Genomic DNA, 21,965 nt, shown 5'->3' with positions numbered 1-21,965 from the left:
TTTATTTGCCTGTTCATTTCTCCATCAGCCTGGAAACTCCATGAAGATAGAAACCTTGTCTTTTCATTTTTGTATCTACCAGTACCTACCATGGTTCTCAGCACATACTTGAAGTATTAAATAAATATTTTGTGTCCAAATGAGCGTTATATCACATTCGGGGACTTCTGGCATTAAGGGACTCAAATTGAATTGTAAAAGGAACCTAGATCTTGAGGTATGTAAAGGAAGGAAGAATAACATTATACACAAAATCCTGCACTTTTGAGTTAAAAAATCTGACTAAATTCTGCTTCCTCCATTTTTGGGTTGTGAAATCTAGCAATTTATTTAGATTTTCTGAATCTCAATTTTCTCATTTGTAAAATGGAAACAATATCAATAGCTACCTTCCATAACTCTTGAAAGGATTAAATTTGATCATATTATGGGAAGCACTGGGACAGACACATCATTATCCAAAAGTGCTTGCCCGTGAGTATTACTGTTGCCTGTGAGTATTCTACATCTGGTGCTTGTTTCTCTAGTCTCTCTCTACCCACACTGGGAACTGCAGGTTTTCTTGTACTAGAGTTCTTTTCACGTTCAGTGGGGACTAGAAATCCACAGAATTCTCAGCTGCCATACACAAGGCATCTGCCAGATTTTTTCCTCGTCTGATAATGTCTTCCACAGTCTTGCCCTGGTCCACTGACTTGATCAATTCACCCAATGTTCCCTTCTACAGCAAGAGGCCCTCCGAAGTTTCTCTGTGCTAGTGGGGAGAACTTGTGTCTTTCTTTTTCTATCTATTGCTGTCAAACTCCTTCAGTGAATATACATTTCTCACATTGTTACATGAAAGTAACCCTACCTGGCATTCAGACTCAAGAAGTCTCACTAGTAAAGAGAGAGAGAGAGAGAGAGAGTGCCAGAACATATGAATTTGTGTGTGTGTGTCCGTGTATGAATGTTGACAGCAGACACTACTCCTTCCATGTCTGTAGTGGCTTTCCTCCTCCCGAAAGCATCACTCAAGTGTCTGTAATAGCTGGTCATGAGTCTGAGTGCAGCGACAAACACGATGTATCTTCCAACATGTCCTCCCTTTCAAACATCCCTCTCTTCAACTTCAAAAACACTCACCTCACATGCTACTTCTTCCTAAATTCTAGTCCCTTCTTTGTTTTCATCCATAGCAACACTAGCAAGGTCATTTACCACAAAGCTTATGTTGTCCCACTTGGAAACTTTTAGCAGAAACATGATTACACGTTGGACATTAAGGTACTGCCACGTTAGAAAGAAATTCTAAGGGGAGCTTTGCTCCAATATTGTCCTCAAGGTCTTTCCTCATGAATTGCCGCTTCACTCTTCCATGCATGTAGATTGCAGACATTGCTAGTGAATCATGCTATTCATTCTCATGCTGTCTCCACAAGTAAGGTGGGCAGTCACCACCACTCAACAGGCACTGGCAGATGATGAAAAGCCTAGCAGCTAAACTTGAGCCTGTTAAGTCTTTTGAGCACTTCTTCATTCAGTCTCCACCAAATGGGGTAATGACAGACTTATCTTATAAAAGAGTCCTATTTTCATGAGTTGCTTTGTTCTTCAGGACAAACAAAAGAAACAAACAGTAGTTCAGTATGTCCAGTGCATGTCACTAGCCACAAGTTGCTGTTTAGATTTAAATTAAAATAAAAGTGAATTAAAAATATATCTCCTCAATTGCCCTAGCCACAGTTCAAGTGCTTAATGGCGACCTGTGGCTAGTAGCCACTATATTGTCCATCACCAATATAGAATGTTTCCATCATTACACATTTCTACTGGGCAACGCTGAACTAGAGATTGTGCTCTTTATCCAGAAAAGGTATTTCTTTTTATACTTTGTTATCTATTCAAACCCCTCTTCTTTCCCAAAACACACCGTGTTGTCCTCTGCCAACTAAGCAAAAGTATGTCAATTAAAAAAGTACATGAAACAATTCTTAAAGGAGACAGCATGGAAGCAGAACAAGACCCGTAAGTAGATCAGTTATCATGCTTTCTCAAGGAAACTGGCTTCTGGCTTCATATGTTGTCTGTAGTTTCTCCCGTTGAACATAAGAATAATCTTGCTCTTTTTTTTTTTTTAATCTGGAAATGCAAAATTTACGTCGTGAGCCCCCCAGCTTCCTGTTAACGTGACCCTAGTGGAAGAATCCAAACTATGATTTTATTAAGAAGCGAAAATAACTGAACAAAAGAAGACTGAGATTTGATCTTTCTACTTGGTAAATTTAGTTGCCTGAGAAACGAGAGCAAATTATTTCAGTGCCAAAATAATAAAACATTATTTAAATTTGCTTTATCTCTCTTATTCAGGAACTATAGTTGCCTTTGGTATGCTGGGAATAGGAGGGGCTGTGACAGGGAGAATATAGTCATTTATACTATTTCTCTTGAGATTTAGTTCAAATTTAACTCTTAAAAGTTTCTGTCAGCGTTTAAAATTATTCGGTTATATTTATACATCAAATTCTTCTCATAAAGATGGGAAACATTTGAGTGCTATAAAGTTAATATACATGTGATGCAATAAACATAGTTACTTTCTGGAGAAATCTCATCTTTGTGAATCATTGTCGGAGTCAAAATTGTAAGCCCAGAAGTTCCTAAGAACATCAATGTATCTGATTCCATATACACATTTCCCCAAGAAGTTGTTTTTCAAGAAATGAGATCTCTGCTAGATATTTTCTTTTGGTCTCTCTGTTGTCTCAAATTATAAAGCTCAGGAAATGATTGAAATAATTATTTATTGCATCTGAGATTTGGTATGGTATGTTCCAGAAAAACATCCATGTATGCATATTGTCCATTTTGAATGCATGTGACAATTGTCATATTGTTAATTCATGTACTCATATTGTCATATTATTCATGAAAACCATGGCCTTTTGCGTTTCACATGGTTTGTATCTGTGTTTGCTGGGTGTTGTAGCTCCGCCATCTATAACTCCTCAAATGCTCAGTGTTTGAAATAATCGGAGTAGGGACATTAAGTTCTTGGACCCTCAACTTGTTGATGAAGCTACCGTTGCATTTAGAGTGACTTGAGCAGCCTTGGGAATAAAGGAAGTAAACTGAATTTTTAAGGACTGCCAGAGCACAATCTCATTAATATATACACTACACCTTAGAGATCTATTAGGATTGGAATAGGGTTGAAGTTTGCCTTGGTCTGGTCTAAAAAGAAAGTAATCGTTAAGCAAATTATAAATCATTTTATAAGAAATGGTCAAAAACACAGGCTTTAGAGGCCACTAGACCCAGGTTTAATTCCTGGCTCTGTCACTTACTATGACACTGGGATAAGTTATTTAACCACCACATCTATAAAATGAGGCTGACAATACTGATCTCAAGAAGTTATCTCAAGGAATAAATCAAACAGTTTGGTTTATTACTGTAGGTAATATTAGTAGCTAGGAAAGCAAGTTTTTCTTTCTTTTTTTTTTTTTTTGAGACAGAATTTCACTCTTGTTGCTCAGGCTGGAGTGCAGTGGCACAATCTTGGCTCACTGCAACCTCCGTCTCCCGGGTTCAAGCGATTCTCCTGCCTCAGCCTCCCGAGTAGCTGGGATTACAGGCATGCACCACCACACCCAGCTAATTTTGTATTTTCAGTAGAGACATAGTTTCTCCATATTGGTCAGGCCGGTCTCGAACTCCCGACCTCAGGTGATGCACCCACCTCGGCCTCCCAAAGTAACCTGGGATTACAGGTGTGAGCCACCATGCCCGCCCAAAAGCAAGTTATTTTTAAAAGAGAATTATTAAACATTGTATGTTTGATGAGGACAAAAAGTATAAATATTTACAGCTTTTCTCCTTTTCCCACCCTCTTGGGAAGAGTCAGTGTTTGTACTACCAAAATGAGAGCAGAGGGGCCCTGAGCAGGGTGAGTAATGATTAAAGTCGTGAGAGGAAAGAAACCCAGACTGCAGATTAATTTACAAAATAAAGGACTCTCTGTGAAATGGGGGGAAAAAAGAATCTAAAATCTAAAGGACTTTAGAGAGAAGGGGAGGAGACAGAGAGAGGGAGAGACAGTCACCAGGTGACATTCAGGAAAGCTAGATGGGCCAAGAAAATTTTGGCAGATGTTCTGTGGTGTAAATCCCCACCTGTCACATTTTTTGAGAGTCTTCTTAAGCAGCTAACCTACAAGGAGGCAGAATAGCAAAGAGGTTAAGGGCGCAAGTTCTGTACGTGGAGGTCCTGGGTTCAAATCCTTGCTTTGCCACTTTGTGACTGGACAGCTATGTGCAGTTGTTGCACCTTTCTAGGGTGCAATTTCTTGCCTATGAAATGGAAATGGGTATCCTAATAGGACCTACAAAAGGATTATCCCAAGGATCATCCTGAGGATCTGATGACCTATTACTGAATGCTGGGAAGATATATAAGAATTTAACGAACATTCTATGAACTAGTGGTCCAATTAAAAAACAACAGCAATGGTAACAGTAATTTGCATTTATTGAGTGCTCATTATGGCCCAGGTACTCTTCTGAGGACCTTATGTGGATTATTCACTGAATTCTGAACACAGCTCTACAAAGTAGGAACTAGTATTATCCCCATTTTTAAAGACGGCAAAACAGATACAGAGAATTCAAGTAACTTACTCAAGGTCACACAATAAGTAAATAGTGTTACTGGCAGTGAATCCATGTGAGTTTGCAATTCTTGCCCCCTCAGAAGAAAGAATTCGACCAAGGAGGCATAAGGCAGAAGGAGAGACCAAGGCGAGGTTTAGAGCAGAAGTGAAGTTTATTAAAAAGCTTTAGAACAGATACAAAAGGAAAGAACATACACTTGGAAGAGGGCCAAGCAGGCAACTTGACAGACAAGTGCACAGTTTGACCTTTTGACTTGGGGTTTCATATATTAACACACTTCTGGGGTCTTGTGTCCCTTCTTCCCTGATTCTTCCCTCGGGGTGGGTTGTCCACATGCACAGTGGCCTGCCAGCACTTGGGAGGGGAGCACGAGCAGTGTGTTTACTGGAGCTGTATGCGTGCTCATTTGAGGCATTCTTTCCTTACCAGTGGAATGCCCCTGATGGTTATGTACCAGTGAAATGGTACCATTTTGCCTCCTAATATGCATGCTTGGGCCTACTCGCCCAACTGCTGAAATCTTATCCAAAAGCTGCTGATCATCAGTTTCAGGTGTTTTTATCTATGGAGACTGCCTTTCCCTGGCACTGGCTGTGACCAATTATTATTTTAGAGAGACAGTGTGACAACTTCCTGACCATCACCTGATGGTCGCCTGACATTCCTGATGGAGTGGGGGGAGCCCTCTTTTACATTATTCATGCCTGACTAGCTACCTACTTGAACAACAGTAGAGCTGTGATTCAAACTCAAATGATCCAATACTAGATCTGCACTCTTATCCCTGTGTTATCCTGCATCTCATATACGAGTGTCTGTTCCTAAGATAAGTAATATCTGGGGGAAGTTTGCCTTGTTTTATAGATGCTTGGTTTGTATTTAGCAACCTTGTTACTCAAGGTGTAGTCCGCAGGCTAGCAGGATCAACAACATCTGGGAGCAGAATCTCAGGCCCTCATCCACACTCTTGAAACAGAAACTACATTTTAACCACTTCCCAGGTGATATGTGATCACGGTCAAGTCTGAGATGCACTGCTCCAGAATATGAAACTTTAGGCAGGTGGACTATCTCATTTATACCTCCATCCCTTACAGTGTCTGGCACAGTGCTTGCCACCTATGGGTAAGTGCAAGATAGATCTCCTCTTGATCTGAGGAATGTTGACTAGGAAATGGATTGACAAGTCTGAGTGGAATAACACCTTGTTAATCTCTGGTTGAGTGAGTGGATGTTCAGTGCCTCCAGCATTCAGCACAACATCAGGCACATAGCAGATCCCTTATACAAGTTTCTTGAATTGTGATGGAAATGTTGTGAGATAGAGACATCCAGCACCCCAGCCTTCCCTAGATGTACTATGACATTTTAAAAGGCTGAATAATGCCAAGGCAAGCAGAAGAGTGATTATGCACTTATTCTTGACACAGTCTTAAGCTCTGCTCAACTGGTTCCCCTGTGAACTCAAGCTGATTCTCTTCCCTCTTGAGTTCTCTATTGTCTTTGTGTTGTTTGCAGCTCCTTCAGAAACTAATTAAGTTTCAGGATCAGTTTGTCCTGTTAGAGAATGTGAATATGCTGAAGTGGTAGTTTTTAATAACTTAAATTATCTGAGTGAAAGGACAATTATAATTTGCTTCTAAAATTGGCCAAAAGTCAGCTTTTATCAAAATAATTCTCAGCAGACATTAGTCTCCCTAAAACCAAGGTATTGTGTGAAAGGCAACAAAGAGGATTTAAATCAGCCATGGAGAATGTATTGATAATCTGGCTATATTAATCCTGTTCTCTAGCAGAGTGTGAAATTACTTTGTAATTTCACAAAGTAATTGTTTACTCCACTTATCTGGGCCTAGAGGTAGCTGATCACTCGTTGACAGAGCCATATTTTATGATCACCTTTCAGCAGTGAGCTTCAGCTGGAACAGAGCCAAACAATTTGATTTCACTGTCCTGTGTACTACCTCCAAAGTCAAGGTCAGGCACAAGAACTCATGAACTCCAGTATATTTTGTCAGGGCTTTCATTTGTGCAGGCACCAGGAGGTAAGCTGTGGACCCTGAGTATAATTGTGAAAAGCTGGGAATTTTGTCTTTAGTATCTCCATATTGCTTTCCTGTACCCTATCCCTCTAGAAATGAAGGTTTATGTTGGCTTCATCAAGATGAGCACTACTGGGGATGCAGTAAAGTATAAGAAGTAGTCCCTGATCTAAAGGAGTTTACACACACACACACATACACCTTGGAGCGCCTCTTGAATCTGTTTGTATTATTAATAATTATTGGTTGCTAGATAATATTACCACAAATTTAGCAGCTTAAAACAGCCCATATTTATTATCTCACTGTTTCTGTAGGTCAGAAATACTGTTACAGGTTATTCGGATTCACTGTCTCCAAGTCTCACAAGTTTGCAATTGAGGTGTCAGTCAGGGCTACTGTCACATCTGAGGTTCAACTGGAGAATGATCTACTTCCAAGCTCACATGGTTGTTGGCAGAATCCATTTCCTTTCAACGTGTTGGACTGAGAGTCTCAGTTTCTGGCTGGCTATTGGATGAATGTTACCCTCAGTTCCTTGCCTCCCAACATGGCCACTTCATTAAAACCAACAAGGGAGAGAGTCTCTTATCAAGATGGTGTCATTATCTGAGGTATCATGAAGGCAGAGGTGACATTCCATTGCTTTTGCCATATTTTATTGGTTAAAAGCAAGTCACAGGTCTCACCCACACTCAAAGTGAGGGTGTTATACAGGGCATGAATACCAGGAGGTGGCCATCTTAGCCTCTGTCTGCCACACCACTCCTAATTTTTCATTCCAGCTGTACTGCTCTAGTTCTCTTGCAAACAGAAAACAGAATCATCTCTATTGATTCAAGAGATTTTAATGAAAAGAAAATTTACTGTTATGTGGTCAAAGTTAAAGGAATTTATAAGGAGGTTCCTAGAGACCAACCATTGTGGTAAAATAGACCCGATGATATTCTGCCTACATGCCCTTTATCCAGTAAGTGCATCCCTCCCTCAAGGACTGCCAAGTGTTAACTGATAATGGCTCATGGCTGTCTCTTTTCTGGGGAATGCCTGATTGCTTTCAGTCAAGGTGGGGAAGCAGCAAATCTAAGAGTTTATGCCCCCTCGTCCCTAGCATGACTCTCACATGGAGTTAAAATAGGCTGAACCTCTTTCCTTAAGGGTACAATTCTTGTCCCAGAGCCCCCATGGAATCAGATTAAAGCTGGACTCCAGCTGAGACCACCTCTTTGCTTCCTGCCCTTTTCTTCTCTCCTCTGAGAGAAGGAAATCAACTGCATCTGAATCCCTGTTTCAGGCTTTGCTTCTAGGATGCCCACCTTAAGACTGGCAGGAAAACATTACAACTCGTAAGACTGAAGGAGTAAGGCGAGGAAACAGTGTTGTTACTAAGGCCAGTGATATCTGGAGGCTTGCAGATAGAGCTATGGTCATTTGCTTGGCTACTGCTAACGATCAGGGTAGGAGTTGGGAAGAAATATGCTGTTCTGTCTCTCCCCTTTCCCCAAAACTGCATCCTTTTAGTGAAACCCAACGTAACACTTGCCAACAATGTGCTGGCAGTCAATGGAGGTAAGCCTTTTAGGGCCCTGAGCAGAGGGAAGAAAGTAGAATCAATGGGAAAAGGAGGAATAGAAAGTGACCAGCAAAACAGCCTCATATGATTACAAATGTTTTTTCTCTCCTGCAGTCCAACCATCATATTAGTACTAGACTGATATTTATCAAATATTTATTTGATCATGCCCATTTCCCAGCTTCAAATCGTCTGTTTCTCATTGCTTAAAGAAGTGATCCATAAAATTTCTGAATCATGTATTCCATTGATTAAAAAAACTCTAAACATGTGCCTCCAGTTTATATATTTATTCTTTTATAAACGACTTAAATTTACTATCATTAATAATTCAGAGCAAGAACTACATACGTTGATATAGAATATCCTATAGTGATTGCATGTATCAATCCATATTTCAAGAAGTCTTGATAAGTTTTAATTATCCTGGGCAATTATTAACACATGTGATAAGATTGCCACCATTTTAAGCAAGCATGATGGCCAACGGGAACCTCAGACTAGGAGAAAAATGTGCCACCTCTGCTATTTCATGGTGTTTGGTTGCCTACATTATTATTATTATTTTTTACATTCAATAAGATTTCTTTGCAATAATCCATTGGAGAGGTAGGGATAGTTAAAACTATATATTATCATCTAAAATTCACTTAACCAGACCCATGTGAACCAAAAGTGTTGTAACAACCTGGAAATGAGTAAATGAGGGAGGATGAGACAATTGACCCCTCTGCATTGTGGGAATCCTGCCATTCCCATCAGATGCCTTGTGAATTGCACATAACATGTGACTATCTTTTATATGGAGCAAGAGAGGGCTTTTATGGAGTATAGGATTCCCATAGAGCCAGCTGATGCTTTGGAAAGAACACTGATTGATGAATAAATTGTCTATCTTAGGAAGTTGATAAAGCAGCTTCACAATATTAGAAGAGCTGTCACCATTGTTTTACTGTCTGATTTGTGAACCTGTGAGAGTTATTGACTCATGTGTATGAATCCTCAGATAAACAGGTTTGAAAGATGACTGTGTGCTCTTGGAGGGTAGTATGCTCAGACTGTGCAGGTTTCAAATACAGAAGACGTTTAAATGGACTTATAGAAGTTTGGTCTCAATAGTGAGACATCTAAGAGGTTTTCGGTTGGTAGTGAAAGCATGAATGATTTTATCTGGAGATAAGTCAGAACACAATAACAATAGCTGCTACTATCAGAGCATCCACAATATACCTGGTATTGTGGTAATCACGTTACATGTATTATTTAATCTGCTCTTTACAGCAACTCTTCAAGATAGGTATTACTGTCTGAGACGTTAAATACCCTGACCAAGGATATATGGTCAGTGAATGGAGGAGTCGGGATTTGAATCTGGAATTCTCTGTCTCCTTGACGGAGTCTTTTTGCATTATACCTCACAATCAAGACTGATATTAGAGACGTCCCATATTCCATCGTAGCTTGCATAGTATTTTGCATACAATATGTATGTAAAAATACAATATGTATTTCCTAACACATATTAAAACTGTCGATTTGGAAGAGATGGACATGGCATTAGCCTATAAGGATAGGGAAAGTTAGAAGGACAGTGATGGCTCTTGGAGATAGGAGAGGGCAGTGAAGGCTGCAGAAGAGGAGTATAGATTCCAAGGAGCCAGCTAATGCATTGGGAAAAGCAGAATTCAGGAAGATATTTATTGAAGAATAAGCTGTTCTTACCAAACAGTTGATAAAGAGAGTTTGTAGCACACTTACAAACCTGTCTGAACACAAAACCATCTTCCCACCAGCTGATTCTTTCCCTCCCTTGACTTTGTTGTAAATTTCATTTTCTGTATACTCTGTCATCTATGTTGCTGTAGTGATTGATCTGCTCACAACTTGTAAAAATAGAGGGAAAATGGTTTTTGAAGCTATAGACTTATAATTTGTGCATTTTCTGTATTTGAATATAATTTATTTACAAATAGAAGGGATGTATGACTCTGTACGGAGGTTGAAATAAATCAAGGATATTTGTTGTATCCACTGTTCCTTGGTATATTTGAACAGTTCTCCAGCTAAAGGTTTTACCTGTGGTAAAAATAGCTTTGGGCTGGCAGATAGAAAACTGGTACTCCAGTCCCAGCTCTGCCATTAGAATAATTGCATAATATGGGCAAGCTGCCAATCCTCTCTGAGCTTGAATTTTTTCATCTGTAAAAAACAAATGTCCCAAAGTCCCTATTAATGTTCACTTTGGTAGAAGATAGAACAGTTTTCATCTTAAAACTAATTTCCCAACATATATGAAAACCAGAATTGCAACTCTCCAAAACTACAAATTTCCGTTACCTAATATTTTAGAACTGAGGTTGGTAAACATTTTCTGAAGAGGGCCACATAATAAATATTTTAGGCTTTGTGGTACTTGCAATCTCTATTGCAACTACTCAATTCTGCCATTGTAGTGAAAGCAACCGCAGATAAATACATCAATATATAAATGAAGAAGCATGCCTGTGTTCCAATAAAATGCTGTTGGTGTTCATGAGAGTGTGTGTGTGTGTGTGAGAGAGAGAAATACATAAATACATAAATGAATAAACATGCCTGTGTTCCAATAAAATGCTGTTGGTGTGATTGTGTGTGTGTGTGTGTGTGTAATGTGTAATGTTGAAGCATAGCCATCATCCTGTAAAAGAGGTGGCATGCTGTACTCAGTTGAACCTGGTGTAGTGCTGGTACCAAGGGGAAGCTCACTAAATATTCGTGGAAGAAGGGAAGGAGAGAGAGGGGAATTATTCCCATTTTATAGATGAAGAAATTCCACTGCAGAACCCCAATGCCATGTGAGGTTGAGGAAGCCATTGTCATTTTCCCTAATGAATCTACAGAGACACAGAATTCCATAAGCAAGGTATTGAATTTTGCTCCTAAGAGAATCTTACAGGTCCAGTCCTCTTCAGAGAAGGAGAGCACTGGTGGCCTCTGGTGGATCACTGGGACTCTGGGATGCAAAGTGTTGTTATAAAGGATATCACATGGAGATGGGCAGGGGTGGGGGGCCTGCAGTGCTTAAATGTAGCTGCTGTTTCCACAAGTTCAGAATAGGAAGCTTTGTGTTTTTCCTCCCTATCACTTTCTCCCTTTTGATTCTGAGTTCTGATATGGCAGGTGGGAGTGGGAAAGGGAAAGGTGAGAATAGGCTCATGCATTTGGAGACAGGGACTCAGATGCTGGGCCTCTGTCTTGGAGCTGGCTTGGTGATGGCATTTTGAGAAGATGGGCAAAGTTTTAGGGGTGGGAAATTTGGCTGCTTCTTCAGAAAGAACGATATACTTCTCCATGCCATCACATAGGAGTTGAGTTGGATTTTTAGTCTTGAAAACTTGAGATGTGATTAAATTGATGAACCAACAATCATCTGTACAATTTCACACAAGTCATACACTTATTGAAGAGCTGGGTTACAGTTTGCAGCCTATTGAACTAATTCATTAATTTTATTTCACAGGCTAAAAATTTTACTATGCAAATGTATGCAAATCATACAAGAAAATAGTGTTCTTAACCAAGTGCACCAGCACCTGTTTTTTGTTTGTTTATTTTGATCTGTTTCACTGGAACTGTGTCACTAGGTTGGAAAGTGCGATAAATACCTTCAATGTTTGAAACTGTCAAACCATTTTCTGAAGGGTGATTGGGAGGCTTTCTCCTTTGACAAATATTGCAGTGATGGGCACTTCTTTTTTCTTCTTTTACTTGCCTAAAACAGAATGAAGAAGATGAGCAACATTTATGAGTCTGCTGCCAACACACTGGGAATCTTTAACAGCCCCTGCCTGACCAAAGTTGAGCTGCGTGTGGCGTGCAAAGGCATTTCTGACAGAGATGCCCTTTCCAGACCAGACCCCTGTGTCATCCTCAAGATGCAGTCTCACGGGCAGTGGTTTGAGGTAGGCATGTCCAATGAAATGGACAGAAGCACGGCTGGATGATTGGCTCAAAAATGTTTTGATATTTTATATCTTCAGGTGGTTTATTTTGATGAAGTAAAACATTTGATAAGTGAATATGATCACATTTCTATCATGATGTTTTGATGTTGCTGTTTTGATGTTGTGGATATTTTGACATTTACCCTTAATTCATGAGCCTAAGACTTTCTAGGTGTTTTTGTTAATTACCAAGAAATACAATATACTCTTCATCCTATGCCCACTCGTTGGCAACATGTAAGTAGCAAGAGGACCAGGAACAGACATGAACCCAGGCCCCAGACTGGGCTGGGGTGAGAAAGTTCCAAAAAGTGGTTCCAGAGACAAAGTCTTGTGGCCAAGGCAGAGTTCAGATTAGACTTAATTAGAATTTTGGGAATGGTAGCTTTGAGGAAACAGGTTTTAGGGGGTTGAGAGAGAAGTGACTACTCAGATGGAATGAGCTCAGTAGATGAGAGTCCTATCCATAGGTCCTGAATTGAGAGAGGGAACCAAGAGGACAGGTATGAGCAAGTCAGTTCCATGAAATCTGTCTGCAGTAGAGGGGCAAACTCCAGTTTTGGGAGCTAGGTGGAGCTATTTACTATCCAGGGTAGCTGACCAGAACTGAGGAGTAGGGACCAAGACTGAAGTCCAGTTCTGTGACCAAGCCCAAAACAGGGTGACTGTTGGACGGAGCTGACACAGGACAAGTCATAAGTCTGTAGAGAAACATACATTCTAGGAAGTGTTGCGGACCCAAGAGAGCCACATGGGAACCCAACAATGGTAATTAAACTCAGTCCTCGGACTGAAGAAGTGACTCATTCTAAGCCCCATGGGTTTATGTGGCTGAGTGGGATGGTTACCTCAGTCTGAGTTGGTTGAGGACTGGAGAAAGATGAATCCTGCATGTGGAAATCATGAGCAGATTCAGAAGTAAGGAGATGGGGATGGCAGAAATAGGAGGAAAGAGCTGGGGGCCTACAAGCTCATAAGGCCAGTATGCAGTTTTAACTAGCTTTGGAAGGTGGCAAAACCACATTCAGACATCCCCCAAAACTCATGTGTAAAATATCCACTCAGAATGTTTCCTAACACACACTGTTTGCTGTGCTTGGGCAAGGCAGCTGCTCCCTTGGCAGTGGTGTGAATGGAATGGCATTTCTGTGAGTCATTCTTCAAAGAGTGATGGGCCCCCAAGTTGTTAAGAGATGACTTGGGTTTTTAAAAAAAGTTTATTCTGGGAAGGATTTATTCATTTTTGTGCCTGCTAGAGTCTAACTGATCCCGGACCCAGTGGAGAGAAGCTCTAGGAAAAACAGTGGGGTTCTTTGTATCAACTGTGCTACACTTGGCCAGATGTTTCTGTGACTAATGGTGGTACCTGGGGAAGAACAAGGGGACACATCGTGAAATACTTATTTTTTGGAGCAAGAACTTAAAACAATATGACCTAAACCTTATTGGGTACTTTTTAAGTGCCAGGCACTAGTCTGAGTGCTTTACATGAAATGACCAATTTAGTCCTTTCAAAAATTCTACAAGATATTATCCCCATTTCACAGGCAAGGAAATGGAAAGATAAAAAGATTAAGGATTTTCCCAAGAGCAGTCAGCTTGTAAGTGGAAAAACTAGTATTTAAACCCATGCATTGGAGCTCCAGAACCTGAGATCTTTATTACTATTTTATAATTATGCTGGACACTGGTATCAGTCTTTGGTGGTTTGTGTGGCAATATTTCAGGTTGAATTCTGCAGCTAGGTTTTGTTTATTTAAAATGCAAAACAAATTGAATGAGCACTGATTTTAAGGTTTTTTTCCTTTTTTTTTTTTTTTTTTTTGCATCTAGGTACCTGGTCTAAGTAAGCCTTGTTTTTAAAGATCTAGCTGATGTAAATGGAGACATAGGGAGAAGAGGATGTAGCAGAGGAAGCAGTTCTTATTCTAAGAAAATAAAGAACTCAGAATAAGGGATTTGAAGCCATATTGATCAGAGCACAAATAGACCTGTTTTGGACCCATAGGACCAAATTCTTTAAGCCTTTAATACTACTCTCACCTGTTTATAAACAGCCAGAAGGTGCCACTCTCAGAGACAGTCTTCCACTCTATAGTAGAAACAAGGTTCAAAAGACCCAAGAGGCAACATGTTTAATTGTATGTAGATATGTAATATCAGCCACTTTTTTGAAAGAAAGGCTTGATAGCAGTTAGTGAGCAGGTGAAATTTAGGTGAGGAGTCAACATACATAGAAAATGAATGCAGATAGGCAGATTGGGGAATCTTAATTTAACTTCAGGCCTATCGAAGGCTTAGAATGTAAATATAAAACAGTATTCATGGGTGTCTTAACGTGTAGTATCTTTTCTTTCCCCTTCTAAATATTCTCATTGACTTTGTTAGTAAGTCTTATTATTTTTTATTTAACAAAACGAAATGGAATGCCTACGTTATAAAAAAGTAACTCCTTAGAAATTACAGGCAAGAAATCCATCTACTTATAACCCCTTAACATAATTCAACTCTTATTTGTATATATTTATTTTAGCCTTTTTCTTCTGGCATGCATCTTCTCATATGATTATTATCATGCTTATAAAATTTTCTTTCCTAATTTTATTGCTTAGTAGTATGTGCTTTTCCTCACATTGCTATAATATTGATCATTGTAATTTCAAAGCTGCATAATATCCCATCAAATGGATTTAAATTTGTCAATTTTTTCACTTTGAAATAGCTTCCAGATATACCCTATTTTAAGTAATCCACAATAAACATCCTTGTGCGTAAGGATTTTCCCTTCTTTTTGGATGAGTTCCTACAATAGTTCTGTTAAGTAGAACTGGTGGGACAAATAATAGGAAGCTTTTCAGGTTTTTGATATATATTGTCAAATAATTTTTCCAAAGTGTCCTGTTACAGTGTTACTATAGCACACAACTACCACAAACTTTGCCACCTGTGCACAGTGATAGGCACCTTGTGCCACAGTGTAAACTGATTCATAGCTTCCTTTGTGTAGAAAGTCTCACTCTATAACCAATAATATCAGCTTAATTTCTAGCTTGCTTAGTCATATGGTTCATTTATATTATGGTACTTATAGAAGAAGTTTAACAAATTTTGCTCTCTTAACAATATACAGTAAGGATATAATAAAAATAAAGTGCATGCCAGGTGGCTAAGATAAATAATTAGATAATTAGTAACAAAGAAGCTGAAAATACTGAAAACCTAAATAGGGGCTGTGAAGGAACCCAGAAATGAACAACAGGAACTCTGCTTAGGGCTGGAGCAGTCATGTGCTGGAATCAGCTTATATAGTCTCCTGAGAGCACACTGTTAAATATTCAGGAATTTTGCAAGTCAGGGAGTATTTACACCACAGACATTGGCAAATGTTTCAAATCAAGGGTTCTGCCCTTTTCCCAACCCTCTAAGGGAGCCAGCACTCCTCTGGGTGAGAGGGACAAAAGGAGAAGATGGCAGTCCCAGAACCAAACAACTGGGCCATCTAGCAGAAGCTGGATCACAGTGGGAGGACCCTTCAAGGCAGCATTTGCAGCCCTGCCTGCAACTCCTCTATTTTTCCTACTCATACCAGATGGGTCCACCAACCTGCCTCAGCCTCCTAAAGTGCTGAAATTACAGGTGTGAGCCACCATGCCTGGCCGGAAATATTTTTATTAGGTGAAAACTTATAGTAAATCTTTAATAATGGCCATGATTTTTATTGACAGAAAGGAGGGAATAAAAAAACTTATGACTTTGAAATACATTGCAAACTGAGAGTTTCATTTCATACCCTTTCATTTCCCTAATTTAGGATCATATCCTTTTAAAAAAATCCCTCTTCATCAGCTCCTGGCAATGTCATGATGGCAGTATATGGTGACAGTTAAGTGTAATGATAATTTAGAATGCTTTTCATCTTCCTTTGAGGAGTGGAAATAATATCTTCCTGCTTTCTGGTGAGTCCTGATGTGTTCACTAGCTCCTGGAACTAAGCATCATAATCGAGTGGTACAAACACTTCTCAGAGAGTCAGAAGGCAAGGACTCTTGTAAGCTAAAGACTTATATTCAGTTCACTGGAGCATGTGGTCTATTCCTGGGCATGCCTGGGTAGAACCAAGCTCATAAGTGTGTGGCCCTTGGCAGTGACCCTATCGTTGGCAGAGTACTTGTTCTCATTGGGAACACCCAAATTATACTCCAAAGTTCTAGGAGGTTACTTCAATCAATATTAATTCAATTTTTTCATTGAATTTTAATACACAATTATTGGGATCTTTCTTGGAAGCTCTAAGTAATTCTGAAAACTACCTACCTTTGGATCAATTCCATATGGAAACATGTTATGATGAACCATGGGATTTGGTGAGTTGTTGGTAATTATTGTTAGTGATGATTAGTGTGGTTATATGTAACATATCAATTATCAGTGGACTCTACTACAAGATTATTGTTTGTAGCAATAATATATCCATATAGTATTTTATATTCACAATATCCATCTACTTATGTTATTTCCTGCTGATAATAGCTCTGTGAAAAAGCAACACAGCTATTTAAATTAACCCCAGCATGTGTTGAGCACCATGGCTTGTGTCCTCAAAAACCTCAGTGTCCAGTAATCTCACACAATCTTAGAGACAGAGAGCTGGGGTCTCAGACAGTCATGTGACCTTGAGAAAGAGGACTCAACATGAGATCTTGACTTAAATCTTTTTCTTTCCCTGAATGTGTGGTAGGACGACCACCTCAAGGGTGCCTAGGTTACCTTTATGTGGAGGGGGACTAAAATAAATCATGCCATAATGGTGGTTGCACTAATTTACGTCCCCGCCAACAGTGTACAAGGGTTCCCTTTTCTCCACATCCTCGCCAGCATGTTATTGCCTGTCTTTGAATACAAGCCATTTTAAGTGGGATGAGATGATATCTCACTGTAGTTTTGATTTGCATTTTTCTGATGATCAGTGATGTTGAGCACCTTTTCATATGCCTGTTTGCCACTTGTATGTCTTCTTCTGAGAAGTATCTATTCATATCTTTCGCCCATTTTTTGATGAGATCATTAGATTTTTTTTTCCTGTAGAGTTGTTTGAACTCCTTATAATTCTGGTGATTAATCCCGATCCCTCCACTATTTTTCATTTTCTCTTCCCCCTCCCCACTCCACTTCCCAGATGTAGGATTTGGTCACCATATGGCCTAGCATCCCTGTTAGCAGCACAGAAGGGGTAATGTGTGCCCATGTTGTTGAGCTTGCCCAGAGAAGTGGGCTTTGGAATTTTCTGGGCTAGAGGGCTTGTGGAAGAACTCTAAAAAACAGGTTCCTCTCATGCTTGGGATAATAGTGGGCCAGCACCCTTTCATGTATTAAACCATGAGGATAAAACTCAAAATAGCAATTTTACCTGTACCTAAGGTATTCAATTTTCCATTACTCCAAAGCCTAGAACTTTTATGAAAATGGGACGAGCAATATTAACATTTCTGTGATGAATTAAAGTAGCCATCAATCTGTGTTGATGCCAGTTATGTATTATTTTACATATTTACATATTTTACATTCTATCCTCACAATTATTCTGCAATAAAAGCTTTACTAACTAGAAAAGATAGCTAAGGCTTGAGAATTAATACATTGCCCAGGGTCATACAACTAGTAAACAGTAAAGCTGGAATCTGGTTGCTTCCAAAGTCCATGTTATTTCTGCTTTATCAAAGCTTGCAAACTTGACTCTGGTGGCCTTTCTGTTGCCTGCAGACGTATTTTGTCTAGTCTTCACAGTGTTCCAACAAGCTTTGTAGTAGTTGCCAAAACTTAAAGATCATGAGAGTTTTCATAAAACTCCAGATCTCTGTTTTTTTATGAAAAAAACAGAAAATCTGGCAGTGTGGGGTCTTTAATCCTATGGCAACAATGAGCTGGTGATAATGACCATCTTCTCTCTTTAACAAAATATGAGGTTTGTGCTTGTGCCTCCTGCTAGTCAGCCTGCCTCACTCACTTGCCCTACAAAAGTGGCCCCTGGAGGCCTTTGAGTTTAGACTATACTCCCACGCTCCCTTGGCTAGGTCTCGGAACACTGTTAACCTCCCAGTTGTGGACATAGACCAGAGCTAGAAAATGAAAATTAATTCAATTAAAACATTCTCTCTGGATATCACAGACAAGCTTCTTTCTCGAAAGATTTTCTGTTCACACTTTGTTGACTTGTAACGTTTGGATGGGTAACACCTAGCATGACAGATGATAAAAAAAAACAGTTTTCTTCACTTGTTCACAAAGTTTCCACTGTGATTTTGCATCAGACTCCCATGTGGGAAAACTTTGATGTTGCTTTATACCTCCCCCTTAACACATCCTTAATAAGAATAATTTCTTAAAAAAAAAAAAAGAAAAAGAAGGCTGATCTTGGTGATATTAGAAATCTTACCCTGAGCATTGAATATAAGAGAAAACAAAATCAAATATTACAGCCAGAGAATATTTTCTCCTTGTTGCCTGAGGTTATGTCCCTGTGACCAGAGGCTGATGGTTCCATGATGTTCAATTTTTAAGTGATGCACTTAGATATAGGAAAATAAGATTACTGGATTGCATATGTGACTAATTGGATTCCTTATAATTAAAATCTCAACATTTTCAATGTCATAACGTCTGAAAACAGAATTACACAAGAAGGGAAATTCAGGTTACAGATGAGCAAAAAGTATTTGAGTTGAAATCTGTGTTGGCTCTTAATTCTCTTATATACCCTGAAGATAATTTCATCAGCCAGAGGAATAACATCTGGTTTCATGCATAGAGGAAAACACCATGACATTAGCCTTACTCGCATCCTTAGCCTCAAGAACTGGCAAGCCACATTCTGGGCATTCAAATGGAGCATTGGTCCCTAGCAGTTTTTATAGTGTACCTTGAGTCCCATGCTGGTCATTTGAAAGATGGAATTACAGATTGGAGGGTTTGAGAGGACATGAACAATTAGGAGTCTTCTGCCTCTAGATTGAATCACCTTCAACATTTCAAAGGAGGTGTTTTTGACACTTTTCCTGGGTGCCTATTTGCATGTTTAATTAGACTCACTATTGATAATTATCTCCTTAAAAATCGTATTTCCTTTGTAATTTCATTCTATTTTATCTCTTTATGAATGACAATGATGATCTATTTGTAATACCTTCAATATATTGAGAGTACTTAAACTATGTATCAGGTACTCTCCTAAGCACTTTATATATATTGTCATATTTAATTATCAAAACAATCTTGCAACTTGTGCTCATCTATATTTTATTTTATTTTTTCCATCCTCTTTTTTTTTTCTTTAAGAGACAGAGTCTCTCTCTCTGTTGCCCAGGTTGGAGTGCAGTGGTGCAATCATAGCTCAAATTCTTCACTTGTTCACAAAGTTTCCACTGTGATTTTGCATCAGATTCCCATTTGGGAAAACTTTGATGGGAAAACTGCAGCCTCAAATTCCCGGGATCAAAGAATTTTCCTACCTCAGCCTCCCAACTAGCTAGGACTATAGGCACATGCCACCACACCTGGCTAATTTTATTTTTTGTAAAAATGGAATCTCGATACATTGCTTAGCTGGTCTCAAACTCCTGGCCTTCAGCAATCCTCCTGCCTTGGCCTCCCAGAGTGCTGGGATTACAGGTGTGAGCCACTGTGCCCAGCCTATTTTTTTTTCTATCTTTATTGAGGTATACTAGACAAAAAAAAAAAATTGTGTATAGTGCAGAGGCACAGAGGTGTTAAGTAAATTGCTCCAGGTCACACAAGTGGTAAGTGAAGAAGCTATGACAAATTGAACCCAGACTGTCTGACTTCAAAACTGTGCTCCTGCTATCCTTCACTGTCCTCCTCTCAGAATAATGAGCACCAGAGTGTTATGCACCATATGCTAAGTCATTACATGCATATTCATATAATCCTCATGACAGTATTATAAGATAGGGACTGTGATAACCCATTCTACTGGTGAGAAAACTGACATTCACATAGGAAATGTATATGCTCAAGGTCACGAGACTAGTGAGAAGTGGTATTAGGATTTGAACTCATATCTTTGTGTCTCCAATACCCATGTTGTCTTCATGACATTGCACCTCTCTCATCCGGTTCTCTGTGGAGGCAGAATAACCCAATGAATTACCAGTAGTCTATAAAATTGATATGTTTTTCTCTCCTTTGGTTCTAGGCATCCAAATTATTCCTTTCATCAATGTCCTCATCTAAAACCACGTGTTTCATGTTGATCTGGAGTGTGTGGTATTGATATTCCTGCCCGCTAGGAATCTGCCCTCTTTTGTATCCAGCATTTACTTCTATTAAGCTTGTCTTTAAACCAAACTCTTAATCATTCCCAAAATTAAACACTCGTTTTTCTGGCCATGGATTTTAGAGTGAGTATTCCTGAACATTTTATAGAGAAAAACTATGTTTAATGTCTAAGATTATGAGGTAAATAAAGGTCATGGTGTTGGTAGGTCCCTGATTTCAGGATGGTAAAATAAGGTAAGGCATCCATGCCTCTTAAAATGTGGCACCAGGAGGTATCAAGTACAGTGGAGAATTTCATCAAGGGAGAAACAGTGGAGCAATAACATCAGGAACCTGCACTATTTACTTCTATTAATACTTTCTATAACTCCATTAAGAATGGTCATGTGGTTTGTGATCAATTAAAACTCAGATATTTTCTATGCAAACTGTGCCAAGACAAGATTTTGCTATTTGACACTTGTGCAATTATTTTTTTTTATTCTTTACATACATATTTTCCCTATTAGTGTTCACCTTTGTGGTTTGTAGGGGACTTACATTGTTTGCACCTCAATTTCTCATCTTTTGTGTTACTTAAATCTCCCAGGTTTGTGCTATTAGTTTGGCTTCATTTAGTAGTATTGATTTAAAGAATATCTGTTAAACATAGGATTTGTGTTTGTTGTGATGATATGATAGTAATTGGAGTGAAACCCATACAGTATTTATAGTTTGTATCCTGCCCTTTTTATAATTTCATGATAAAGCATGTATGTGTATATATATGTATATTATCAAAAGTAGTCATAAACATCATTTTAAATGATTGTATAATATTTCACATAGAAAATCTACCACAGTTGGTTTAACGAGCTTACCATTATTGGATATGAATTTTCAATGAATATTTACAGGATAAATTTCTTATATATACGGGGCATCTGGCCCCCATCACCCTGTATTTAGGATTTTTTTTTTTTCCTAGCAGTAGAATTATCATGATAAAGAGTAGGAACGTTCTTAAAGTTTCTGACTGAAATTGCCAGAATGCTGGGCAACAGGGCGAGACTCTGTCTTAAAAAAAAAAAAGAAGAAATTGCCAGAATGCTTTATTAGAGGGTAGTAACAATATATGCTCCGCTGACATGTGTGGAAATGCCCCACTCATTGGCTGTAGCTTTTTTGATTCTTTTAAAACTGAATTTTTAGTAGAAATTAAATCTGCTTTAGGGAATATTTGAACTCTCCCTTATCCCCAAGTTGTATGGTTTTAGCCTGACCTCCTAAAGGTTCCCAATGGTGCATGGCATAGTAGTAGTTCAGAGCTCAGACTATGGGGCTGGACTGTTTAAGCTTAAGTCCTGGACCAGCCATTATAAGCTGTGAGAATGGGCGAATTGCTCAAACCTTTCTATGCCTTAATTTCCTCATCTGCAAAATG

At 39.0% G+C, this 21,965-nt stretch overlaps 1 protein-coding gene across 4 annotated transcripts in view; it reads left to right on the top strand.

Annotated features, from left to right (window-relative positions):
* Positions 1–21,965, top strand: part of CPNE4 (copine IV) — a 518,534-nt gene that overhangs the window by 113,697 nt on the left and 382,872 nt on the right. For all 4 annotated transcript variants that reach the window (XM_011977981.1, XM_011977979.1, XM_011977980.1 and 1 more), the window contains one exon: positions 12,028–12,208. In XM_011977981.1, coding sequence (XP_011833371.1) covers positions 12,029–12,208 — 180 coding nt within the window. In that variant the 5' untranslated portion in view covers position 12,028. The remainder of the gene's footprint in view (positions 1–12,027; positions 12,209–21,965) is intronic.

Source organism: Mandrillus leucophaeus, unplaced genomic scaffold, assembly GCF_000951045.1.
Source record: "Mandrillus leucophaeus isolate KB7577 unplaced genomic scaffold, Mleu.le_1.0 Scaffold186, whole genome shotgun sequence".
Taxonomy (NCBI): domain Eukaryota; kingdom Metazoa; phylum Chordata; class Mammalia; order Primates; family Cercopithecidae; genus Mandrillus; species Mandrillus leucophaeus.
The sequence above is the reverse complement of the archived record's forward strand: the minus strand, read 5'-3'. Positions and strand labels throughout refer to the sequence as shown.